The sequence below is a fragment of the Felis catus genome, chromosome A1 (genome assembly GCF_018350175.1).
Source record: "Felis catus isolate Fca126 chromosome A1, F.catus_Fca126_mat1.0, whole genome shotgun sequence".
NCBI classification, from domain to species: domain Eukaryota; kingdom Metazoa; phylum Chordata; class Mammalia; order Carnivora; family Felidae; genus Felis; species Felis catus.
Genome location: NC_058368.1, coordinates 192401882 through 192422819, shown reverse-complemented (window position 1 = coordinate 192422819; position 20938 = coordinate 192401882). Strand labels below are relative to the sequence as shown.

General features: G+C 48.0%; 1 protein-coding gene across 3 annotated transcripts in view; it reads left to right on the top strand.

Annotated features, from left to right (window-relative positions):
• Positions 1-20938, top strand: part of LARP1 (La ribonucleoprotein 1, translational regulator) — a 56397-nt gene that overhangs the window by 19264 nt on the left and 16195 nt on the right. Inside the window, exons 2-9 of one of the 3 annotated variants that reach the window (XM_045036443.1) lie at positions 13861-13922; positions 14173-14238; positions 15188-15362; positions 16288-16416; positions 16493-16600; positions 16799-16961; positions 17864-18008; positions 20742-20916. In XM_045036443.1, coding sequence (XP_044892378.1) covers positions 13861-13922; positions 14173-14238; positions 15188-15362; positions 16288-16416; positions 16493-16600; positions 16799-16961; positions 17864-18008; positions 20742-20916 — 1023 coding nt within the window. Of the gene's footprint in view, positions 1-13860; positions 13923-14172; positions 14239-15187; positions 15363-16287; positions 16417-16492; positions 16700-16798; positions 16962-17863; positions 18009-20741; positions 20917-20938 lie in introns of all 3 variants that reach the window. The other 2 variants (XM_023260226.2, XM_045036445.1) reach the window with 2 other exon arrangements.

The following is a 20938-nucleotide window of genomic DNA, read 5'->3' as shown; positions in this document are numbered from 1 at the left end:
CCTAAGGGTTGCAGATCTTTTCGGAGGTGAGGACCCAGTGGCTTTTGGACTGAAAGCATGTTGAGCCCACCACACCCATGTCAGCTCTAAACGTCAGCTACTAGTTTCATGGGCTGGGTCCTTGGTAATCTTACCTACTTTCTATATCCACAGTGCATAGTGTGTGTCATATATAGTTGTTAAGAAGAAGAGCATTTTTTTAGTCATTACCAAATGACATTTCTGGGAGACTTGCTAATTGATCCTAGGCTTTTCTTGAGCCCATTTACTACCTGAGGATCCTCGATACAGCATCCCAGGCAGTCAAGATCAAGCAGTCACATGTGGAGTTTCACATTAAAGCCCTTGTATAAATTGAACCCTGAGAGCATAGAGACGGTCTTGTTCACCACTGCTTCCCTAGTGCCTTGCACACAGACCCCTCCATACCCAAGTTCCTAATGGTCAGGTGACACAATAGGCTGGTCGGAACATAGGGCTGGGATCTCAAAAAACAAGTTGATATTCTTGGGACAAGTCAGGAAGCTTGCTCTGGGGAGAACTGCATCTTCCTACCTCAGACTGAGACTTAGACACCGTGGTGCATGAGGAAGTATCTTAAAGCCGATTAGCCCTGGTCAGCAAGGGTAAGGAAGGGTAGTTTACCTGGATGGGTGGTTTATGCTCTGTTCAGCTCTCCTGTGCCCCATAGCAGAAACTATACAAAGTCCCTGCTTTTTCCACCACGCTTTCCCCTCTCTCCCTGTCCTTTGTACTATAAGGTATTTACAGTTTTCTCCATCCTTTGCTTTCTGATCTGCTGGAGGAGGCAAAATCCTCTTGGGCTTGGTGCTGGCGAGGGCTCAGGCCTTTGGTTTGCCGGTGACCCTAGAGCATTGCCTTTCGATAAACAGTGCTTTGATTCCTGACTGTGCTTTGCCCTTTTCCCCCTGTGCTGAGGAATGGCATCCCCACCTGGCAGGTAAGCTAATAGTCTCAGAGAAGTGGATTCTAGTGCTGGTGGCTTCAGTCGCCTGTTGGGCCCACGGGTTTGAGCTGGAGACCTTTGAGAACCTAATACTGATCTCCTGCAGTGCTGAAAGAGGCCTAGGGTAGTCTGAGATTTCAGATTCTTGGGTCAGATACTTTCTCACCGTGTGACTTTGGCTAGCTACTCAGTCGCTGAAACTGGGATGGTAATTCCACCATTGTGAGGGTCAAAACGCACAAAAATCCTGCAACAGGAAGCTTGAGGTGAATGCTTAGTAAGTGATAGCCATTATTGTGTAGCGGACCCAGGCCTCAGGGCGCTGGGTGAGCAAAGAGCAGGCTTAGCCTAAGAGCGTGGAGGCTGGCTGGCTGTTAAAGGAGGCAGGCAAGCTGTTCCCTTCAGAGCCTCCGTTCTTCTTATGCACAGCCATAGTCTGGAGCCTGTTGTGAAACTGAACCCCGAACCCAGCCCAGATTGATCCTTTGTGACCTCCCATCTGTCAGGACGCTCAGCTTATGGCTTCTTGGTCTGACCAGTCTTGATTCCTGATGCTAGAGATTGGACTGGGGTAAATGGAGGGGATGTGCTTCTCATGTACCCCTCCTGTGGCTGCTGTTTGTGTGTGTAATTAAAACATTCTCCCTCCTGCTCTTGTGAGCCAGGTCATTTGTGTCTGCAAACATGAGGCCCTGGACTGGGGGTTGGGGACCAGGGTTCCTTCCCAGCAGTCTCCGTTCTAACATTGATTGGCATCAGCATTGCATCGGAAACTTGTTAAAACTGCAGATGCCCAAGCTCTGCCTTCCTCACCAGACTGATTCCTGGAGCTTGAGGGACTTCCAGGAGTATGCATTTAAACCAAGCCTGCCCCTCTTCGCCAAGTGGTATTGCCAGCCTGCTAGCTCACTGTTCCCAGTTTCCACAGCTGTGAGGTGAGGGTTTTTCATATAGCCTTGTGCTCAGAAACCCCAGCTGAGTGGAAGGTTAACGGGTAGGGGGCTTGGGTTCCGTGTCCATCAGACCAGCCCTGCTACATCAGAGCATGCAACTCTTGATCTCGGGGTTGTGAGTCTGAGCCCCATGTTGGGTGTAGAGATTACTTGAAAATAAAATCTTTAGAAGAGAACTTAAGTGTACCTTTTAAAAAGAACATAAATGTAAATTTAAAAATATTAAATATTTTAATTTTAATCATCAAATTAATTATATTAAACTTAATTATAAATATATGGATATGATAAATACTAATTTTAATTAATATAAAATATTAAAACAACCCATGTACCCACTACCAGTTTAAGAAGTGTAGCCCTGATTTTAAAATATTAAATGTGGTGTTGTGGTTCTGGTAACCCCTATCAGAATTAGCAGTTGAAACTCACTGGGTTAAGTTAAAAAATTTCCAAGTATGTCCAGAGAAAACCTGCCTTAGAATTAGCTAGCAGATTCCTGGCCCTACCATTTCTGAGCAAAAATCTCTGGAGGGTGCGACCCAGGAATCTACATTTTGATAAGCTCCTCAGAGGATAGGTAGTTCTGCATATTAAAATCTTAGAGCTGATATACTTTGTAGCAGTGGTTTTGGAGGTAGATTGTGCCCCTGGACATCTGGCTTCAATTAAGTTGTAGTTAGGATGATCAGTGAATACAGGGATAAAAATCAAAGCATGTTAGGCCTGGAAGGACCACAGATGACAGGCTCCCCTCCACCCCAACCACAGGCCTCTGAATGGCGAGACTGAAGACACCCAGGTGGGAACTCATGGCCATCTCCCACCACAAGGATACCAGTACCAGCATCCAGTCTCCTGACTCCCTAGCCCAGGGCCCTGCTCACTACCCCACTGTGATGGAACATGAGCAGTAGTCCTTCCTCCCTCCCTCCCTCCCTCCCTTCCTTCCTTCCTTCCTTCCTTCCTTCCTTCCTTCCTTCCTTCCTTCCTTCCTTCCTGTGGTGGTCAGGTTTAGCAAATAAAAATACCAGACACCCAATTACATTTGAATTTCGCATAAATGGTGGATAGTTTTTTAGTATAAGATGTCCCAAATATTGCATAGGAAAAATTACTTGCTGATATGAAACGCACATTTAATTAGAGATTTTTTAAAAATCTGGCAACCATTATCCATCTCTCTCTTTTTTAAAGCACTAGAGAGGGGCGCCTGGGTGGCGCAGTCGGTTAAGCGTCCGACTTCAGCCAGGTCACCATCTCGCGGTCCGTGAGTTCGAGCCCCATGTCAGGCTCTGGGCTGATGGCTCAGAGCCTGGAGCCTGTTTCCGATTCTGTCTCCCTCTCTCTCTGCCCCTCCCCCGTTCATGCTCTGTCTCTCTCTGTCCCAAAAATAAATAAACGTTGAAAAAAAAAATTAAAAAAAAAAAATAAAGCACTAGAGAGATTCAGGAGTTGCCTCAAAGAGCCAAAAAAATAGCCATGTATTTATGATAGTTCTGTGTTTCATGATGATGTCATTTAAGCTGTAAATCTGTGAGCTAGCAGCTATCATGAACCTCACAATGAGAGATTAAGTCTGATGCTAGAATTTCCCATGTAAATTGTCTTTTTGCCTCCATCATGAACCTGCTTGCTTGGCTCATTCTTGTGTGTCTCAGTGGATGCCTATCAAATTACAAGCTCCACGAAAGGTTGGTCTGATTTAACCATGTCCCCTGGTCTTGTGGGTTACTTATTTGATGCAGACTGGTGGTTAGAACATCTTTGGGTGAACTTGAGTCCATGTTCTTAACTGCTGCTCTGTCCTGTTCTTAGCCCAGCAGCCTGGTAAATTGGTGATAGAGTGGGTTTTGGATAGGACTCAGACCGCCCCCCCGCCCACTACATTTGCTGAAGGGGAAGGGACTGTAGAGTAGAGTAATAGGGTACCTGGCAGTGCTTTGAGAACATCTGTGAGAAGGGGTGGGGTGTCTGCAGGTGGGGCAGCCCCTGTCTCCTCATCTATGGCATCCCAGGGCTCTACTCTTTTCCAATCGGGCTGTAGCATGTGACACTGAAGCAGTCCCCTGGCCCAGACCCCTCAAGAGGGGCAGATCAACTGCTTCTGGGAAGCAAGGCCTGCCTTTTTGAGTTGGATCAGTATAACTAGCCCATACCTAAGACCTCCCAACTTGCCATCTGTTTCTGGGGTACCTGGCAAGTCTCTTCCATTTCTCTGGGATTTCCTGTTGCCAAGTATACCTAGCCTGCAGGGCTGGAGCTGTTAGGGCTCAATGATTTCAGAGAGCAGGAAACTGAGGGCTAGTGAGGGAGCCTAACCTGGCATACTGCATGGGTAAGTGATCAGGACTTACCTACCCCACATCTTCCAGAGGGAGCCGAGAGGTTTGGCCTTCCCGGGCGAAGTGTGATGAAAAAAGATGGGGGCAGAAGTGAGGTCCCCCTCCTAGATCCATTTCAACAAGAGCACCCCTCCTTTTCTGTCATATATTACAATTTCATGTGAGAAATTGTTGATCTTAAAAACAGCAGGGTGGTTCCTGGAATGCTTGGGTTTCTGAACCTGCCCCCCCCACCCCCCACCTCACCCATGCATGATATGCCCCTATGCCATGAGTGAGTGTCGAGGTGAACAGAGCGTATTTTGTTGAGGCAGGAAGTTGGCTTTCCCACCAGCTGGAAAAGCTCTGGATTTAGAGGCAGGAACTGGATATTCGGTGCCAACTCCACAACAATTTACTGGGCACTTTGGGCACAGCCTGGTCCCTCCTGGGCTCAGCTTTCCTGTCTCTCTACAAGGAGAAGAGTTCTCAAGTCCCTTCTAGCCTTGGCTGGGTCTGAGAGCCTCTCCACTCCAATAAAGTGGTAATCCAAAGTAATTTGGGGAAGGCGGAGGACTCAGAAGCCTCTTGAGAATGCCCTAGATTAAGACAATAAAAGTGAATTTGCATTACCTGAAGTGGTGGGTTACGGGGGGGGGGGGGGGGCGGGGGGGGGGGGAACCAGCTTTGAGGTCACTAGCTTCCCACATCAGAACAATGAAGTCAGGTGGGCAGTGGAGGGTTACTTGTGCCTCAAAACCTTCCTGAAAGGGGTGGCTCCTGAAATCCAGGGCCCAGCTGCCCAGTGCTTGGCCTGTCCCTCAAGAGAGCATGCAGGAGCCCACTAGCAGAATATGATGCATGGAAGAGGTTGTTTTTTTTTAATGTGAATTGATTAGCAGTATTTATAAAGCCAGAAATTTCTTTTTAATCTATTTTTTTACTTTTCTTGAAAACTCAGAAGCTCTGGAAACACTAAGTCTGTGTTTGAGGGTAGAGCCTTGGCTGCTTTTGCACAGATGCTACCCCCTTAGCTATAGCTGTGCTTCCCAGCTCGCCGGGGTTGCTGGCCAGACTTGTGATTTCTAGTGTGGCCCGAGGCCTGGGGGCTTAAGTCTGGGACCTCTGGGAAGTTCCTGTGCTGGCTCGTCTGCCACATACCCTCGCGGTCCTCTGTTTTCCACGGCTGGCCCGTGGTGTTTGGATTAAAGCACCCTGATTCCAATTCTGAGTACAGAACGCAGGTCTAGACCCCAAAGGGGTTGCAGCTGCTGGACTGTACAGCTGTGTGCTGCTCAGTCATAATGCAGAGGGGCACTAACCTCTCTTCCCTTTCAGAGTTCTTTGAGAAGCACCTGTGCTTCTGTAAATTGCTTCATTCAGTAAATGTTTACTGTGGGCCTGCCATGTACATGCTGCAACCCTGGGTTTCAGAGGCCAGTGGGCATGGTGGAAGAGATCCCCACCCTATGGAGTTTGCAATCATTGTCCACAAAGGATGTGTTATAGGCCGACAAAGCCCAGGGGTAGGGTCAGGCAGTACCTGGGATTCAGTCCCAGCTCCGGAAGTTCATAGCCTGCTGAACTGTGGACAAGTCATTTAGCCTCTCCGAGCCTTAGTTTCCTCTATAACCTGGAATCAGCATCATACCTCTCTTGAACGGTTGTGAAAAAGAAATGAGTTACCGTATGTAAAGAACTTTGGCACCTTCCAAGGATGTATGTAATACAGTCTCAGTAATTGATTAGTGAGGTTGAGATACAAGTGCAGCTGTTTCAGGGGGTGGCTCTGAAGACCCCAGGTTACAGACTGAATTAGGACTTGATCCAGAGTTGCTAGTTGGGTAGTTCTTTATAATGGGCCCTCAACAGGGAAGGCTTCCTTGGAAGAAATCTGAAAATAATGCTGAGATGTGTGAATAACGTCACACAGAATATATACTGTGTGACCCTAGGCAAGTTCCTTGCCTCTATTTCATTTTCTGAGGGACAGAACTAATAGTGTCTTTTTGAGGCAATTTAGTAAAATCACACATAACAAAACAACTTAGACTAGCACCCTGTAAAAGGGGGTTGTTACTATTATTACTGCTCTATTTAGAACCATATGTGCTCTTCAGAAAGGCTGTGTTAGGGTGCTGGCACTTGGAGACCAGGAGCTTCACTGGCTGTTTGTGTCTTCCAGTTGTAATATTATTAGTTAGCTTTTGGTCAGACTTTAGGGGCTAGGACCAGCTGTGGGGGCAGATTCCATGTCTGATCATGAAGAGTGGGGTTATCAGGCTGCCTGGGTCACCACAGGCTAAAGATAGTCTACTGAGGTTGGGCCTGGTCCAGGCCAGGCAGCATCATGTGACTGGAACCCAGCAATCCTGCCCCTCCTCCCAGGCCAAGGGGCTCACACTGGGGCTGGCAGCTTCCTTTGAGCAGAGCCTCTAGATGGTCTGATGTTCTGAAGCCCCCTACACACACACACACACACACACACACACACACACACACACACACTCTCTCTCTCTCTCTCTCTCTCTCTCTCTCTCTCTCTCTCTCTCTCTTTCTCACTCACTCCTGCACGCATGGATGCCCTCCAGTCCCTTCGTGTGTTTCATCTGCAGGTCTTGGGTCTGGGGGGAAGTCGGGGCAGGAGGGCTGGGCAGAGAGAGACCTCTGAGAAGTGGCGGCAATGGCAGTGACAAGAACTGGTGAACAAGGTGTGGAAGTTAACCCAGTGTACTTTTTACTCGGTAGAAGAGTGTTTCTGCTTAAGGGGTGTTAGGATGAGTGGGGTTAGGCTGAAAGGCCTGTGGTCCCCAAACTCTTTCTCCCTGACTCTGTCCTCAGGCTGGCTTAGGAGGGATGAGCACAGTTGGGCGATGTAACCCAGGCTCCTTCTGCCTCACCTTCCCCTTAGATGGTTTTGCTCCCTTCCACATTTGGGGTCTCAGTTTGCAAATATCTTTGGCAAATAATCTTTCCACCGTGTGCTTTAGTTTCCTCATTTATAAAATGAGACCAGTTATGGGGCGCCTGGGTGGTTCAGTCGGTTGAGCGTCCGACTTCGGCTCAGGTCATGATGTCACAGTTCGTGAATTCAAGCATCACGTTGGGCTCTGTGCTGACAGCTCAGAGCCTGGAGCCTGCTTTGGATTCTGTGTCTCCCTCTCTCTCTGCCCCTTCCCTGCCCATGCCCTGTCTTTCTCTGTCTCTCAAAAATGAATACATTAAAAAATATATATTTTTTTTAATAAAATAAAATGAGACCAGTTAGAAAAACAAGCTCAGTGTTAAAACAGCACATGGCACCTAGTAAGTGCCTAGTACATATCGTGTGCACTTGTTAATATTATCACCACAGCTTGTTGCTAGCATCTCTTTGATGAGAAATCTCAGTGGTTGAGGTCTTGCCTTCTCTCTCCTCACCCCTCCAGATCTCATGTTACTACCTTTTGTTCAGTTGAGAAAGATGAGACGCGGAGAGGGTGGTCAGTAGTGCCCCCCAAGATTATACAACTGAAGAGTGCTGGAGTCTGGACTAGGACCCAGCTCTGATTTCAGGTAATCAGGTGCCTCAGAGTCAAGGCAGGGCTGGGCGTGGGGTTCCTCTGGAAGCCAGCAGTGCCAACGATACTTGTTCTTTGCCTCCGGAGAGCTGTGGCTGAAGGTGGAGGATGAAGCTGTAGCCTGAGGAATTAGTACTCGGAAAACAAAGCCTCTTTCCTTGGTGTGAAATCATAGAGGAGATGGGTTTTGTGAACTTACCACTCATTCAACAAATGTCAGCGCATTGCCAGGCCCTGAGCTAGACGCTGGGATTACTGCTGTCAGAACGGTCTGCTTCCTGGCCTCAAGGAGCCACATAGGGGGTGACGGTTCCAGCGCTGTGAGAGCATGTAGGAGGTACACTTTACTTGAGGTCTGAGAGGGTCCCCGAGGAGATTAACCTCATGGCCACATACAGATTAGTGAGTGTCAACTCAAGAAATACAGCCTAATAAATAACCTTGCTCCCCAAAGTAGAAATTCTTTCTGGTTAGGCTAAACTCAGCCTATTCAGCTGCCAATCTCCAGGAGATGGTGCCAGCCCCAAAATAAACATTTGGCCCTCCCCATTCTTCTGGCACTGAGGCCGAGATCTCTGACCATCCATTCTCAGTCCCCAGGCTTTCTCCCATCCGGCCTAGGCCCGTCTTGCCTTTTACCCACATTTGTCCCCCAGTCTCATTTCCAGCTTCTCCCTCGTACTAGTTCTTTGTTACCATGACCTGAAGAGTTTGACTCAACCTGTGTGCCTTCTCACCCTAAAAACCACTGGCTTCCCATTGCTTGACCAAGTCTTTGCTCCTTAGATTTCCTAGATCTAGTCCCTCTGGGTAGCTTTTATTTCAAAGGGTCAGCAGCATTAGGATGTTTCTAGAACAAGACAGCATAGAAAATATTTCTTTTTATCTGGCTTTGTAGTGGGTGTTGATGGGTTTGGCCCCTGGGTAGGCTGAGAGAGATTCTGGAGGGCGAGCTCTGTCCCTCTTCCATGCTGAGTAAAAAGTTGAGTCACTAAATTTCTTCAACTGAAAGGGAACTCCAGGCCTTCCCTGTGCTCTTCCTTCCTCTACTGCAGCAGGGGCTGATGTCACAGCCCACCACCACCCCCACTCCGCCCCCCAGGACTTGTGGTGAATCCTCTCTCTTTCTTTCCTCTTCCCCTGGGAAACCTGCCTTGGAGCCAGGACAGCTTCTGGAGGGCGGTGTCCGGAAGAAGGGCCAGGCTGGAGCTGGACAGGGGATGGCATTTGTAATCTGAATCAGTGAATTGAACCACTTGATTCCCAGAAGTTGCTCTGATTGCTCTCATATTAAGAGATTATTTGATGGTCTCTTTTTCTCTTTAGCCCTGAGGATGAGGGTTACTTGGCCATAGTAAACTTGGTGTGTGAATCTGAATTGAAATATTTAGCATTACTGTATGCTGAGCACTCTTATGCTCTGTTCCTTTAACTGTCACAGCAGTCCTATGAGATAATGGTGACTTTAGTTTTACAGATGAGAAAACTTAAGTTCAAAAAGCTTCTCTGGATGCCTGGGTGGCTCAGTCGGTTAAGCATCAACTCTTGATTTCGGTCATGAATCTCCTGGTTCATGGGTTCGAGCCCCACAATGGACTCTGCACTGACAGCACGGAGCTTGCTTGGTATTCTCTCTCTCCCTTCCTCTCTGGCCCTCCCCCACTCGTGTTTTTTTTTCTCTCTCTCTTACTCTCCCTCCCTCCCTCCTTCTCTCTCCCTCTCAAAAAAAAAAACAAAACAAAACTCAAAGGGCTTGTTAAGGGACAGAGTATGTAGGGCCTCCAGCCAAGTGCAGTGGATGACAAAGTCCATGTTCTTATGATGGGCTGTCTGCTTTCCTAGACAAGTGTTTGAATGAAGGGGTGACAGTTGAGGAAGAGAGAACCTCAGAGGGTTAGATAGTCAGTGTTGTGCAGTCAGCCTCTCCGCTTTGCAGGGAGAGCCGCTCTCTGCCCTGCTCACCCTCAACGCCCACATTCTGCCCCCCCTTGTTTCCCGGTATCCTCCATTAGCCATAGTGGTTTAGCTGCCTTGGTCCCCACCGCTCTCAGTAATCTGAAGGGAAAATAGTGGGTTTGCCATGCAGATACAGGTGCATAGTCTTCTGGTGTTCCACAACCACACATAGACATTCTGGTGTGCTTCATTTAATACACAAATGCCTGTGTGTCTTTAGGGAAGCCCCTTCACCCCCTGGAACTAGAGTCATTCAGTATTGGCTCCTGGCTCAGGATGTTCCTGTGGGACAGAAAGTAGCTTTTCTCCTTTTCCAGATGCCTGTTAGCCCTCGACTTGTTTTAATCAGGAGGAAGGTACTCCTAGGGCCTCTGTCTGCCATCTGGCTCCCTTAGAATGCTGGGCCTCAAGTAGGGTCCATCTCTCCACAGTTCTACTTCCTTCTGTACGTGAGAACCTTTCCCTGTCTTCAGTAACCCTGTTTACCAGGAAACACCAGGGAAGCGCCCCTAAGATTGCACCAGGAAGGAGTGGGTTGTCGTTTGTTTGTTTCTTTGTGAAAGCCAAAGTGCGAGTGGGGGAGGGGCAGAGAAGGAGAGAGAATCCCAAGCAGACTCCGCCCAGTCAGCACAGATCCCGACATAGGGCTCAAACTCACGAACCTGTGAGATCATGATCTGTGTTGAAATCCAGAGTCTCGTGCTTAACGGACCGAGCCACCGAGCCACCCAGCCGCCCCCAGGAAGGACTTTTGACCCTACCAGTGGCAACATGGGATTTGTGGCAAGCTGGAGGGAGCACTTAAACAAAAAGAGTGGAGACCTGTGGCTGTCATCCTGGTTCTTCCCTAGGGAAGCCCCTTGAGGGCCTCTGCTCCCTATCTGCAAACAGGGGGGATTAGAACCATGGGTCCTTTTTTCTCACCTTCTACAGTCGTTTCCTTGGGCAGATGCAGAGTGGTGAGTTTAGTGTTTTTTGAGCTGGGCTCTGGTCACTGGCAGCTGGCACAAGTTTGAGAACGCAGAAGTGGGAAGAGGGGGCTTGTTCCCTCTTTGGGCTGGGATGATGCTGGACTTAGGGACTGGCACCTGCGTAAAGGATTGGTTTTCCCTGGGAACCATTTCAGATGCTAGGCCCTGTATATTAGGGAGCCGGAGAGAGACTCTTGGTTGGTTACCTGGTGAAGGAGGATGGCTGGAAGGGGACCCAGAAAGGGACGTGTAATTGAAATCAAAAAGCCGAGTGTTTTTTCTTGTCTCCCGCAGGGCCTGAGAGCAGTGCATCTGACTGAGCCCTCCTGCCTTTGCTTAAGCCCCACAGGATCTTAACAGATCTAGGAATTTTACGTAAAGGTAGAAATAGTCCTCTCTCCCTAGTGGACTTTTCTGTCTGTCTGGGAGACTTTGTTCCTCCTTGGAGCGGGGGCAGCATGAGGATGTAGCTGTGAGCAGAGCAAGAGCAGGGCACTGTAGGTCCCGGGGGCAGAGGGAGACTAGCTAGGGATGGGCCTTTTTCAGCAAACTTCACACAGGACTACTTGAATATTCCTGTGTATGCTCAGACTAGCCATATTCCCTTAGTCATCTTGGGGCTAGTGGGAGAATGGGGACATTTCCCAGGATGACAGGATGACTCTCCCATTAATCAGAGACTGAACTTTCAGTACTTGACCACGTCCCTTTGTGATCTCGGCAAATGGAGTGTCAGGCAGGGTGATCGCAGGATAGGACTCTTTCCAATTTTAAGAGTTTTTCTTAGGTTTATTTTTTATTAGAAGAAGCAGACAATGCCCTGAAAAACTTTGCCTCACTTTTTCGAGGAAAGTCTTCAGGAACACCTTGCCCTATGAGCCTGATTCGCCCTTTCCACGTCTTGTTAACGAGCTTGAAGTTGCAGGTCCTTTGGCCTGCTCTTGTCCTGATAGCAAGCAGGGGGGTCCTTGGAGAAGTGATTACTCCCGTAACTCAGGTATAGTCACGGGAGATGATCCTGGGGTGGCTCCCTCTACCCAGTTCTGGTTTTGTTTTTGTTTTTTTAATATTTTAGTTTTTATGTATTGGGGGGGGGGAGGGGCAGAGAGAGGGAGACACAGAATCCGAAGCAGGCTCCAGGCCCTGAGCTGTCTGCACAGAGCCTGATGTGGGGCTCGAACTCACGGACTGCAAGATCATGACCTGAGCTGAAGTTGGACCCTTAACCAACTGAGCCACCCAGGCACCCCTATGTGGTCCTGGTTTGAAGCACCAGCCTAGTCTGGGAACTGGGTGGTATTAGGCTTCTCAGAGCCACCGAGGATCAGCAAGAAAGTCGGTGCATAGTAGCTCCCTGATCTATGGGCTCCATCCTCTTGGCATTGAGAGATTTCTGGGTCTCCACTATCCAGTACTGGGTGTAGAGGATGTTGTGGGCTGGGTTCCATAGCTCCAGCTCTCAGAAGGCATGAGGGGTGTCTTGAGGGGGCAGTGGTTCTGGTAAGGGTTGGAAGCCAAAGATGCCATGGCCTCATAGTTAGGAGTCAGGCAGGGACTCGTTCTACTCATTAAGAGAACATGGGTGTGCTCAAGGACTAGAAAACTCCTTTTGAGACCAGCTAGGCAGATTTCTCTGTTCAGGGACTGTGGGGGCAACATGATGGGAGAGAAGTGGGTGAGTAGAGCCCCAGGATGTACCTTTCCCGTGGGTCTCTGAGGGAGGAAGGGTTTAGAAACCCTTGTTCTTCAGAAGTGTGTTGGGAAAGCAAGTGTAGGTGTAGAAGGGACCAGACCTATTAGAGTTCTTCCTTTAAACAAACAAACAAAAGGTTTTCTTTTTAAAAAGCCCATGTCTCATTGAAATGACTGGAAAATTCCAAACAGAATTAAATCACTGTTAACATACTACTTTACTCCTGATGATACTTAGTTATATGGCCTTCCAGAATTTTGTGAATATGTGCATATACACATTTTTTCTTTGCTTTACAAAAATAGAATTGCAGCTTTTCTCACTTACTGTGTTTCACATCTTTTATCTCTAGTAGAACATTATCTTTTTAATGACTGCTCTAAAAATTGCTTAAAAATTTTTTTTTAGTGTTTATTTTTGAGAGAGAGACAGAGTAGAGTGCAAGCAGGGGAGGGGTAGAGAGAGAGAAGGAGACACAGAATCTGAAGCAGGCTCCAGGCTCCGAGCTGTCAGCACAGAGTCCAAAGTGGGGCTTGAACCCACAAACCGTGAGATCATGACCTGAGCCAAAGTCAGATGTTCAACCGATGGAGTCACCTAGGCACCCCTGCTCTAAAAATTGTTAAGCTTTAATTTCTGTAGCCAGTTTTCTACTGTTGGAAATGTAGGTTGTTTTCAATTTTTTGAACTTACAAACAGCACTTTTGTTATGGACGGCTTTGTACATAACTCTAAACACTTGTCTAATTTGTACTGATAAATTCCTAAAAGGAACATTGAGTCAAATGGGTCTCATGTTTTCTTTGGGAACTTGGAGAACAGCAGAGTCTTTCCTAAGTGGCTAACCTTTCTGTTGACTGCAGGTCATTGAGGACAGAGCTGGTCCTGGTTGGGGGTGGGGATGCTTAGAAGAGAGAGCCCTGGATTTCTTGACTGCCAGCTCAGGGTTCTCCCCTTACCTTCCCCATGATCACTAGCCCAGGTCTGCTCACACACAGACTTCCACAGTGTTAGTTAGAGCCAGAGAAGGTCTTTCAGATCCTTCCTTCGTGGAACCTGCTGGGATTAGGGAGCCTTTAATTACAGAGCCAGCTCTGGCATGGCCCCAGTCTGTTGTAGACTTACCCTCTCCAGGCCTCAGTGCCCTCTTTATAGGAGAGTACAGAGCTGGGAGGGCCCTCCTGCCTCACTTCATGGGTGTTCATGGGGTGTTGTCCATTGGTTGTTTCCATGGTCTCATTTTCCACAACTTCTTCAGAGAGAGGCTGGTATACTTGTTACTGGTGTTTGAGCACGTGTCCTTCCCTCTTCACCATGTCTTCCTCCTTTGGAAACCTGCAGGTTGCTTGATGGAGTAGAGGCGGTCATGAGGATGAGCTAGCGGTGGCCACCTCCGTGGGCTGTGCATAACCATCTCTCCCTTCTTGTTCCCACAGAACATTCTGCTCCAGCTAAGGTGGTGAGGGCAGCAGTTCCTAAACAGCGCAAAGGCAGCAAGGTAAGGAGTAGGAGCGGGCTGCCTAAAGGGGGCTTCCTTGAAGAAAGAGGTGATGGCCTCTTCTGAGCTGTGAGGTAGTTCTGGATCCTCTCAATAGCGGGGGAGCCCCTCTGGGCCTCCACTGTGGATGGTCCTAGTGGACAGATGATTGTGGGTTCTGATCTCTCGGGGGAGCTGTATTTTGTTTGGGTGAGGGGCTGAATGGCAGGGGCATGGCCACCCCAGGGCCTTCACAGAACGTGCCTTGCAGGTTGGTGACTTTGGAGATGCAATCAACTGGCCCACACCTGGAGAGATAGCCCACAAGAGTGTGCAGGTGAGTCTTTGGTGAAGAGGGGGCAGGTTTAAATGCTATGTACAAATGCACATTTGGCCTAAGTTCTCAGAGCCTCGGGTCTTAACTTTCTCGGTTTTTTCTTTTGAGAGGAGTGGTTGGTACAGTATGGGCAACTCTGAAATAGCTAAGGATCATCATCATTTGAGCCCTTGCTGTATGTCAGGGACTGCCAAGTGCTGCTTACCATTTCATCGAATCCTCACAGTGACTTAAAGATAGGTCCTTTAGTAATTCCCATTTTACAGATGAGACCACTGAAGCTAATAACCAGCCGTTGGGAGAGGCTAATAATGAGCCCTTGATGGTGGGCCTTGGAAGTCAAGTCTGTTGTATTATTATTCCAGAGCCTGTGTTCTCCATCAGCTATACTTGGGTTGCCAGTGAGTGAAGCAGGAGAGTGGTCATTAGGCCAGGTACCCACCTCCAGACTGTATGTCTTGGGGAAGCTTATGTAGTGCTCTTTAGTCCCAGCAGAGGAACTCCTGATCAGTCCCCCCCTTCCAGTGCTTTTGTTCTGGACTGATGGCCTAGATCACTCACTGGCTGTGGCCATTGGCCTTCAGTTCACACACAGGGTTGCTGTGGACAAGCCAAGGGCTAGCATCTCTTTCGTCCCACAGACTACCTGGACGGTCTGGTCCTATAGGGAGTAAACGTATGGCTCCTGTATCCTGGTGGGTTGTCTCATCTACTGAGACTCAAGGAAGATGAAGAAACAGGTTGTTTCCTACTTCCTGCCTGTTTGAGCACACTTCCCAGTGGAGGCATCTCAGGCATAAAAACAAGACCTAAGAATATATGTAGTCCAACCTGCCGTTGCATGCTGCGTCTTCCCTGCCCCACCTTTCTAGTGGCAGGGGTCCTTCTGCCCCATCCTAGGAGGCTCTCTGATTCACCCCACCCCCTGTTACTCTGCTTCCTACTGCAGCCACAGCCCCACAAGTCCCAGCCTGCCCGGAAGCTGCCCCCCAGAAAGGACATGAAGGAACAGGAGAAAGGAGAGGGGAGTGATAGTAAAGAGAGCCCGAAAACCAAATCGGATGAATCTGGGGAAGAGAAGAATGGGGACGAGGACTGCCAGCGAGGGGGCCAGAAAAAGAAAGGTGAGTGGCTTGGAACAGGCTTGGGAGAAGTGTGCAGGCAGAACTGTGAAGTATCAGAACTCGGGGCTGCTGGATGAGTTTCAGGAGCCCCGAGAAGTCCTTGGGAGGCTGAGTGGTGTAGGCCACCGGGCCAGCAATCTTCACTTCCGCCTGCTGTCCATCAGTTCCTTCTCTTACTTAACAAGCATCCGGTAAGCCCTGTTCTCGGCATTTGGGCTCCAGCAGTGCACAAGACAGATGAGGTCCCCGCCTCAGAGGAATCTTAATGTGTCTTGTTGTATTGCTGTCCCATGTAAGATTTCATTTAAAACAAGAGTTTCCATTGCCCTCGCTAAGATGTTTAGGGTACAAGTTTGGCTGCTTTGACAGAGATTCAAAGTAACAGTAGTTTAAACAAGATAGAAGTTCATTTCTCTCATCTGACAGCTGAGTGTAAGGAGGCCAGGCCTAGAATGGCAACTATTCCTTTCCTTTCATCTTGCTGTGGTGTCTTGGCTCTTTTCATCCAAGATGGCTCACTCTTTCCCTCTTCATTCCACTTAGCAGGAACGGGAAAGGGGAGAGCAGTTCCCTTTTAGGGACTCGGCCTGGAATTGACTACTTTCACGGAGCTCTCCATAGACAGTATTTTGACAATGTCTACAGGGAGCCTGGAAGTGCAGTCTTGATTCTGGGCAGCCATGCGTCTGGCTCCGGAAAGGGGTTCTCTGACCATGGAGAAATTGATATTAGGAGTCAGCTGTGAGTGTCTGTCGCACTGAGGTCCATGGCTTCCTTATTTTAGAGATGAAAATGAGGTCTAGTGTGGGTCATCAAATTGTGAATCAGGTCTGTTGCTCGAGACAGCAAAGAATGGTTGGGGGTAGGGATGGCTAGGAGAGACCTCTCCTTCAAGCCTTCCTCATGTGCCCATGCTGTCCTCCAGGGAACAAACACAAGTGGGTTCCGTTGCAAATAGACATGAAGCCTGAAGTGCCCAGAGAGAAACTGGTCTCGCGCCCTGCTCGCCCGCCAGAACCACGGCACACGCCTGCCAACCGCGGGGAGATCAAAGGTATGCGCCGCCCACTGTGGAGGGCCTGGGCATGGGGGTCACCCTCAAGCCTGACCCAGCGCCCCTCTCCCCATAGGGTCTGAGCCTGCCACCTACGTGCCCGTGCCCATGGCCCCCCCCACCCCAGCCTGGCAACCAGAGACCAAACCGGAGCCTGCCTGGCACGACCAGGATGAGACATCGAGTGTGAAGAGTGATGGGGCTGGTGGGGCGCGGGCTTCCTTCCGTGGCCGTGGACGGGGGCGTGGTCGCGGCCGGGGACGCGGCCGGGGTGGCACTCGAAGTACGTGAGGCCCCTTTGGGCTCCGGGATGTCCGAGGGAGCGTGGCGGGGGCGGCGGGCAGGGCTCTCCTCTCCCTTATGGCGCCCATTTCCCCCATAGCCCATTTTGACTACCAGTTTGGCTACCGAAAGTTTGATGGTGCAGAGGGGCCTCGCACCCCCAAGTACATGAACAACATCACCTACTACTTTGACAATGTCAGCAGCACTGAGCTTTACAGCGTGGACCAGGAACTGCTCAAAGACTACATCAAGCGCCAGATGTGAGTGGACAGGAGCCTTCTTCCTGGAGGGATGCGTAGGGGCTCGGGAGCCGTCAGAGGTGGCTGCTGGCAGAGTAGGGATGGTCAGGTCCTTCTGGTGCTAGGGACAGTGCCTGCCCCTGGCTGGAGCTGAAAAAGTTAACTGCTGCTCATTCTTTAAAAGTTAAGTTTTCATAATAAAAGCTAGTTTTTCATAAAGGTAATATTTATTGCAAAAGTAATACCATATTCGCCTAAAGAAAATTTAAAATTATCACAACAAAAAGGAGAGGCAGTGTCCAGAGTCCAGCCCTTTGTGCACTTCTGTTTATAATGGCAGCACGGTCAGAACGCTAGCAAACACCTAAGGAGTCCACACAGTTAAGTAAGGCTTGCTATTAAGTGCTTTCTAGGCATCCTCTTATTTAGTCCTGCGGCTATCTTGTTCCTATGAGCTGGGTTTTCTCTCCAGTTTGTAGGTGAACAAACAGACCCAGAGTGTTGCCCAGAGTTTCATGGCTAGTATTTCAAGGCACAGATTTGAATCCATTTCTGTCTGATGGCAAAACCCTAGCTCTGAACCACTCTGATGGTCCCTCAGTCGGGGGAGCCATACAAGGAGGTGGATCATTTCAGTAAAGTGCAGTAGTATTTTAGGAGCAGAGGAGAAAGTGGCCAATAACATTGGAACTGGGTTTTAAAGGAAGGTGAGGGGTGGGCCAGGCATACGAAGAAGCCGAAGGGCAGGGGGAATGGTTAGGGAGCCATAAAAAGATAGCATCTCTTTTCAGCCTGCAAAATTGTACGTTCAGCTGGGTCAGGGTCGGTCAGAGGCTATGTGCGGTGGCCGGGGTGTTCCGAACAAGAAAAGCAGACTCCTAAATGATGCTGCAGCAATCATCTGTCTTCTCCCCTCCACCTAGTGAATACTACTTCAGCGTGGACAATTTAGAGCGAGACTTCTTCCTGCGACGGAAAATGGATGCTGACGGTTTCCTTCCCATCACCCTTATTGCTTCCTTCCACCGAGTGCAGGCTCTTACCACTGACATTTCACTCATCTTTGCGGTAGGTCTCCCTTCCTGGGGCTGGGGTGCAGGGGAAGGAAAGGTCCTTACTTAAGGAGCTAGAGTTTGGGCCACGGCAAAAAACCCTGGAGGAGTCCCCATCTGATGAATTCTGCTAAAGTCGCAGGGCTTGGCCAGCCTCTCTGCCTCCCTTCTTGCCTCTCTCTCTCTCTCTCTTATTATGGAAAATTGCAGATATTTCAGAAGTAGACAGCATGGTATGATGAACCCAGCCTCAGCAATTACCACCTCATGGCCCATCTTACTCCATCTATCCCCCATCTGTGTTTCTTCTTTCAAATTACTTCGCAGAAAATGTCAGGTAACCTGACATTTCATCCACGTTTCAGTACTTATCTCAAAAAGATAAATACCTGCTAAAAACCTAGTCACCATGTCATTATCACATGTACAAGTATTAATTCCTTCATATGTCCAGATACCCAGCCAGTTGCAAATTCACCCCACTCGTCAAAACTGAGACTCAGGATCCAGACAAGACCCATATGTTGTCTTAAGTCTCCCCTTCCCTTCTCTTTTTCCTTGCAGTTTATTATTTCAATAAACTGGGTTGTGTATTTTGCCAAATTTCTCATGGGACACAGTGGTGTCATTTAGCATATTCTTGTATATTCCAAATTTTTTGTAAATTGTTGGTCCAGAAGCCTGATCAGATTCAAGATTCAGGTTTGGGGGGTTTTCCTCCCATCTTCGTCGAGAGTAAAGATCATGATAGATTCTCTCAGGTGGCACATAGCGTTTCATTTGTTCTCTTGTGCTAGAAGCTGCTATTGATGACTGTCTGGTATTTCATTAGGGATGGTAAAATGGTAAGATTCTAATTCTGTCAATCTGTCTTCATTTGTTACCTGGAATACCTCTTTAAGGAGAAACTTTGCCTCATGAGCTATTCAGTTACCAAGAGGTATGGTTTGTACAGAAAGGGCGGATAAATGCTTGAACTTTCCTTTGTTAACCAGTTTTCAGAATTATGAGTTGATCCCTAATAGCTTTAAAGGTTTGGCGCTTGGGATTGTTTTTTTGTTTTGTTTTGTTTTGTTTTGTTTTGTTTTGTTTGTTTTTTTCTTTTTCTTTTTTTCCTTTAGTATCTTTTAGTACCATCACAGTGTTACAACCTGTGAATTCAAACATACTGCAGTTTTTTCAACCCATTGCAGTTCATATGCTGAATCAAATTGTCCCATGTTTGGCTAGTGGAGCCTTGGTTCATCTTGTGCGTTTCCTGCCTCAGTTAGGGGATTGGCCATATTTTCAAGAAATTCTGGGTCCTCACTTCTGGGGAAGTGGTATTTATATACTACAGTCTGAGTTGATTGTTGCTGTTTTGATTGGTCATTGTTTCTGGAGTTTTTTGTTTTTGTTTTTTTGTTTGTTTGTTTTTATGCATCATGAGATAATACTGATATTTTCTTTTTTTTTTTTAAGTTTGTTTTTTATTTCTTTTGAGAGAGAGTGAGCCAGGGAGGGGCAGAGAGAGAGGCAGACAGAATCCCAAGAAGGCTCTGCACACCCAGCACAGAGCCTGATAGGGGGCTTGACCTTCCAACCGTGAGATCATGACCTGAGCTGAAATCAAGAGTTGGACACTTGACTGACTGAGCTACCCAGGCACCCCTCTACTAATATTTTCCATTATAGTTCAGGACTACAGGATCTTTATTCAACCCCAACTATCTTCTATTTGTAATACTCCTTTATCCTGTGCCCCAAATTCTAATTGCTGATGACATCAACATAATTATTCATTTGTTTTATTCAACAATTTATATAGCCTATTCTTGTAATAATAACCTCTACTACTAAAAACAGGGTTTTTTTCTTATACACTCAAATGACTGTATTTTCAAGTTATTACTTGAAATAATCTCTGTGTGGTCATGTCTCTAACTTGATGTGTATTAGTTTTGTTAGTTTCATTTTGCTCTCGAGTTTTAGGGATTGCTTTTTTCCCCTCTAATTTCTAATTTGTTTTACATTTAGGTAAAACATTTACATGGTTCAAAGTCAACATGGTATATTCCGAGAAGTCTGATTTAAAATTCTCTCACTTCGACTTTTTTCCCTTTATTTTCCTATAGGCAACTTGTTTTGAATCCTTCCGTTAAAAAAAAAAACCTAAGTAAAAGTCTCTCTGTGCATTTATATCCTACCCCTTTCTTAGTTAAATGACAGCATATAGTGCCTGTATTTCTTCACCTGTTTTTTGTTTTCACTTACTAACTCTGGGAGCTGACCGCATAGTAGTACATAATAGGAAGATGCTCTTCATTCGTATTTACAGTTGCATATATATCTTTTCATATATTTGCCAGCGTATCTTTGGTATAGATTTCTAGAAGTGAGAAGCCTGCACTAAAGGGCAAATGGCCAGATTCCTTTTCTCCAGAGGTTGGCCTTTGCATTCTCACCAGCAGAATGGGAGAGTGCCTCTTTCCCCAAACTGTCTGTGCCAGTATTTCTCTGGGGGCAGATTCCTGGATGCAGAATGGCAAGGTCAAGGGGCAGGTGGGTTTTTCATGTTGGTACCCTCCTACAAGTTTGCACAGCTCCTTTGCCCACCAGCTGTGGAAGATGGTGCCAGTTTTCTTATACCCCTGCCAGCACCAGACTCCTGCCTGAGCTCGTGGGGCCCAGTCCTTCGTCTGCCAGCTTCCAAAAATCTCATTCTGTCCAAGTCTTTTCTCTGCATCGTCTCCCTCCTTCTCTCCTGCAGGCCCTAAAGGACAGCAAGGTGGTGGAGATCGTTGATGAGAAAGTGCGCAGGAGGGAGGAGCCGGAGAAGTGGCCTCTTCCTGGTCCCCCAATAGTGGATTATTCCCAGACCGATTTCTCCCAGCTTCTCAACTGCCCCGAGTTTGTGCCCCGTCAGCACTACCAGAAGGAGACAGGTAGGTACTGCAGACCTGTAGG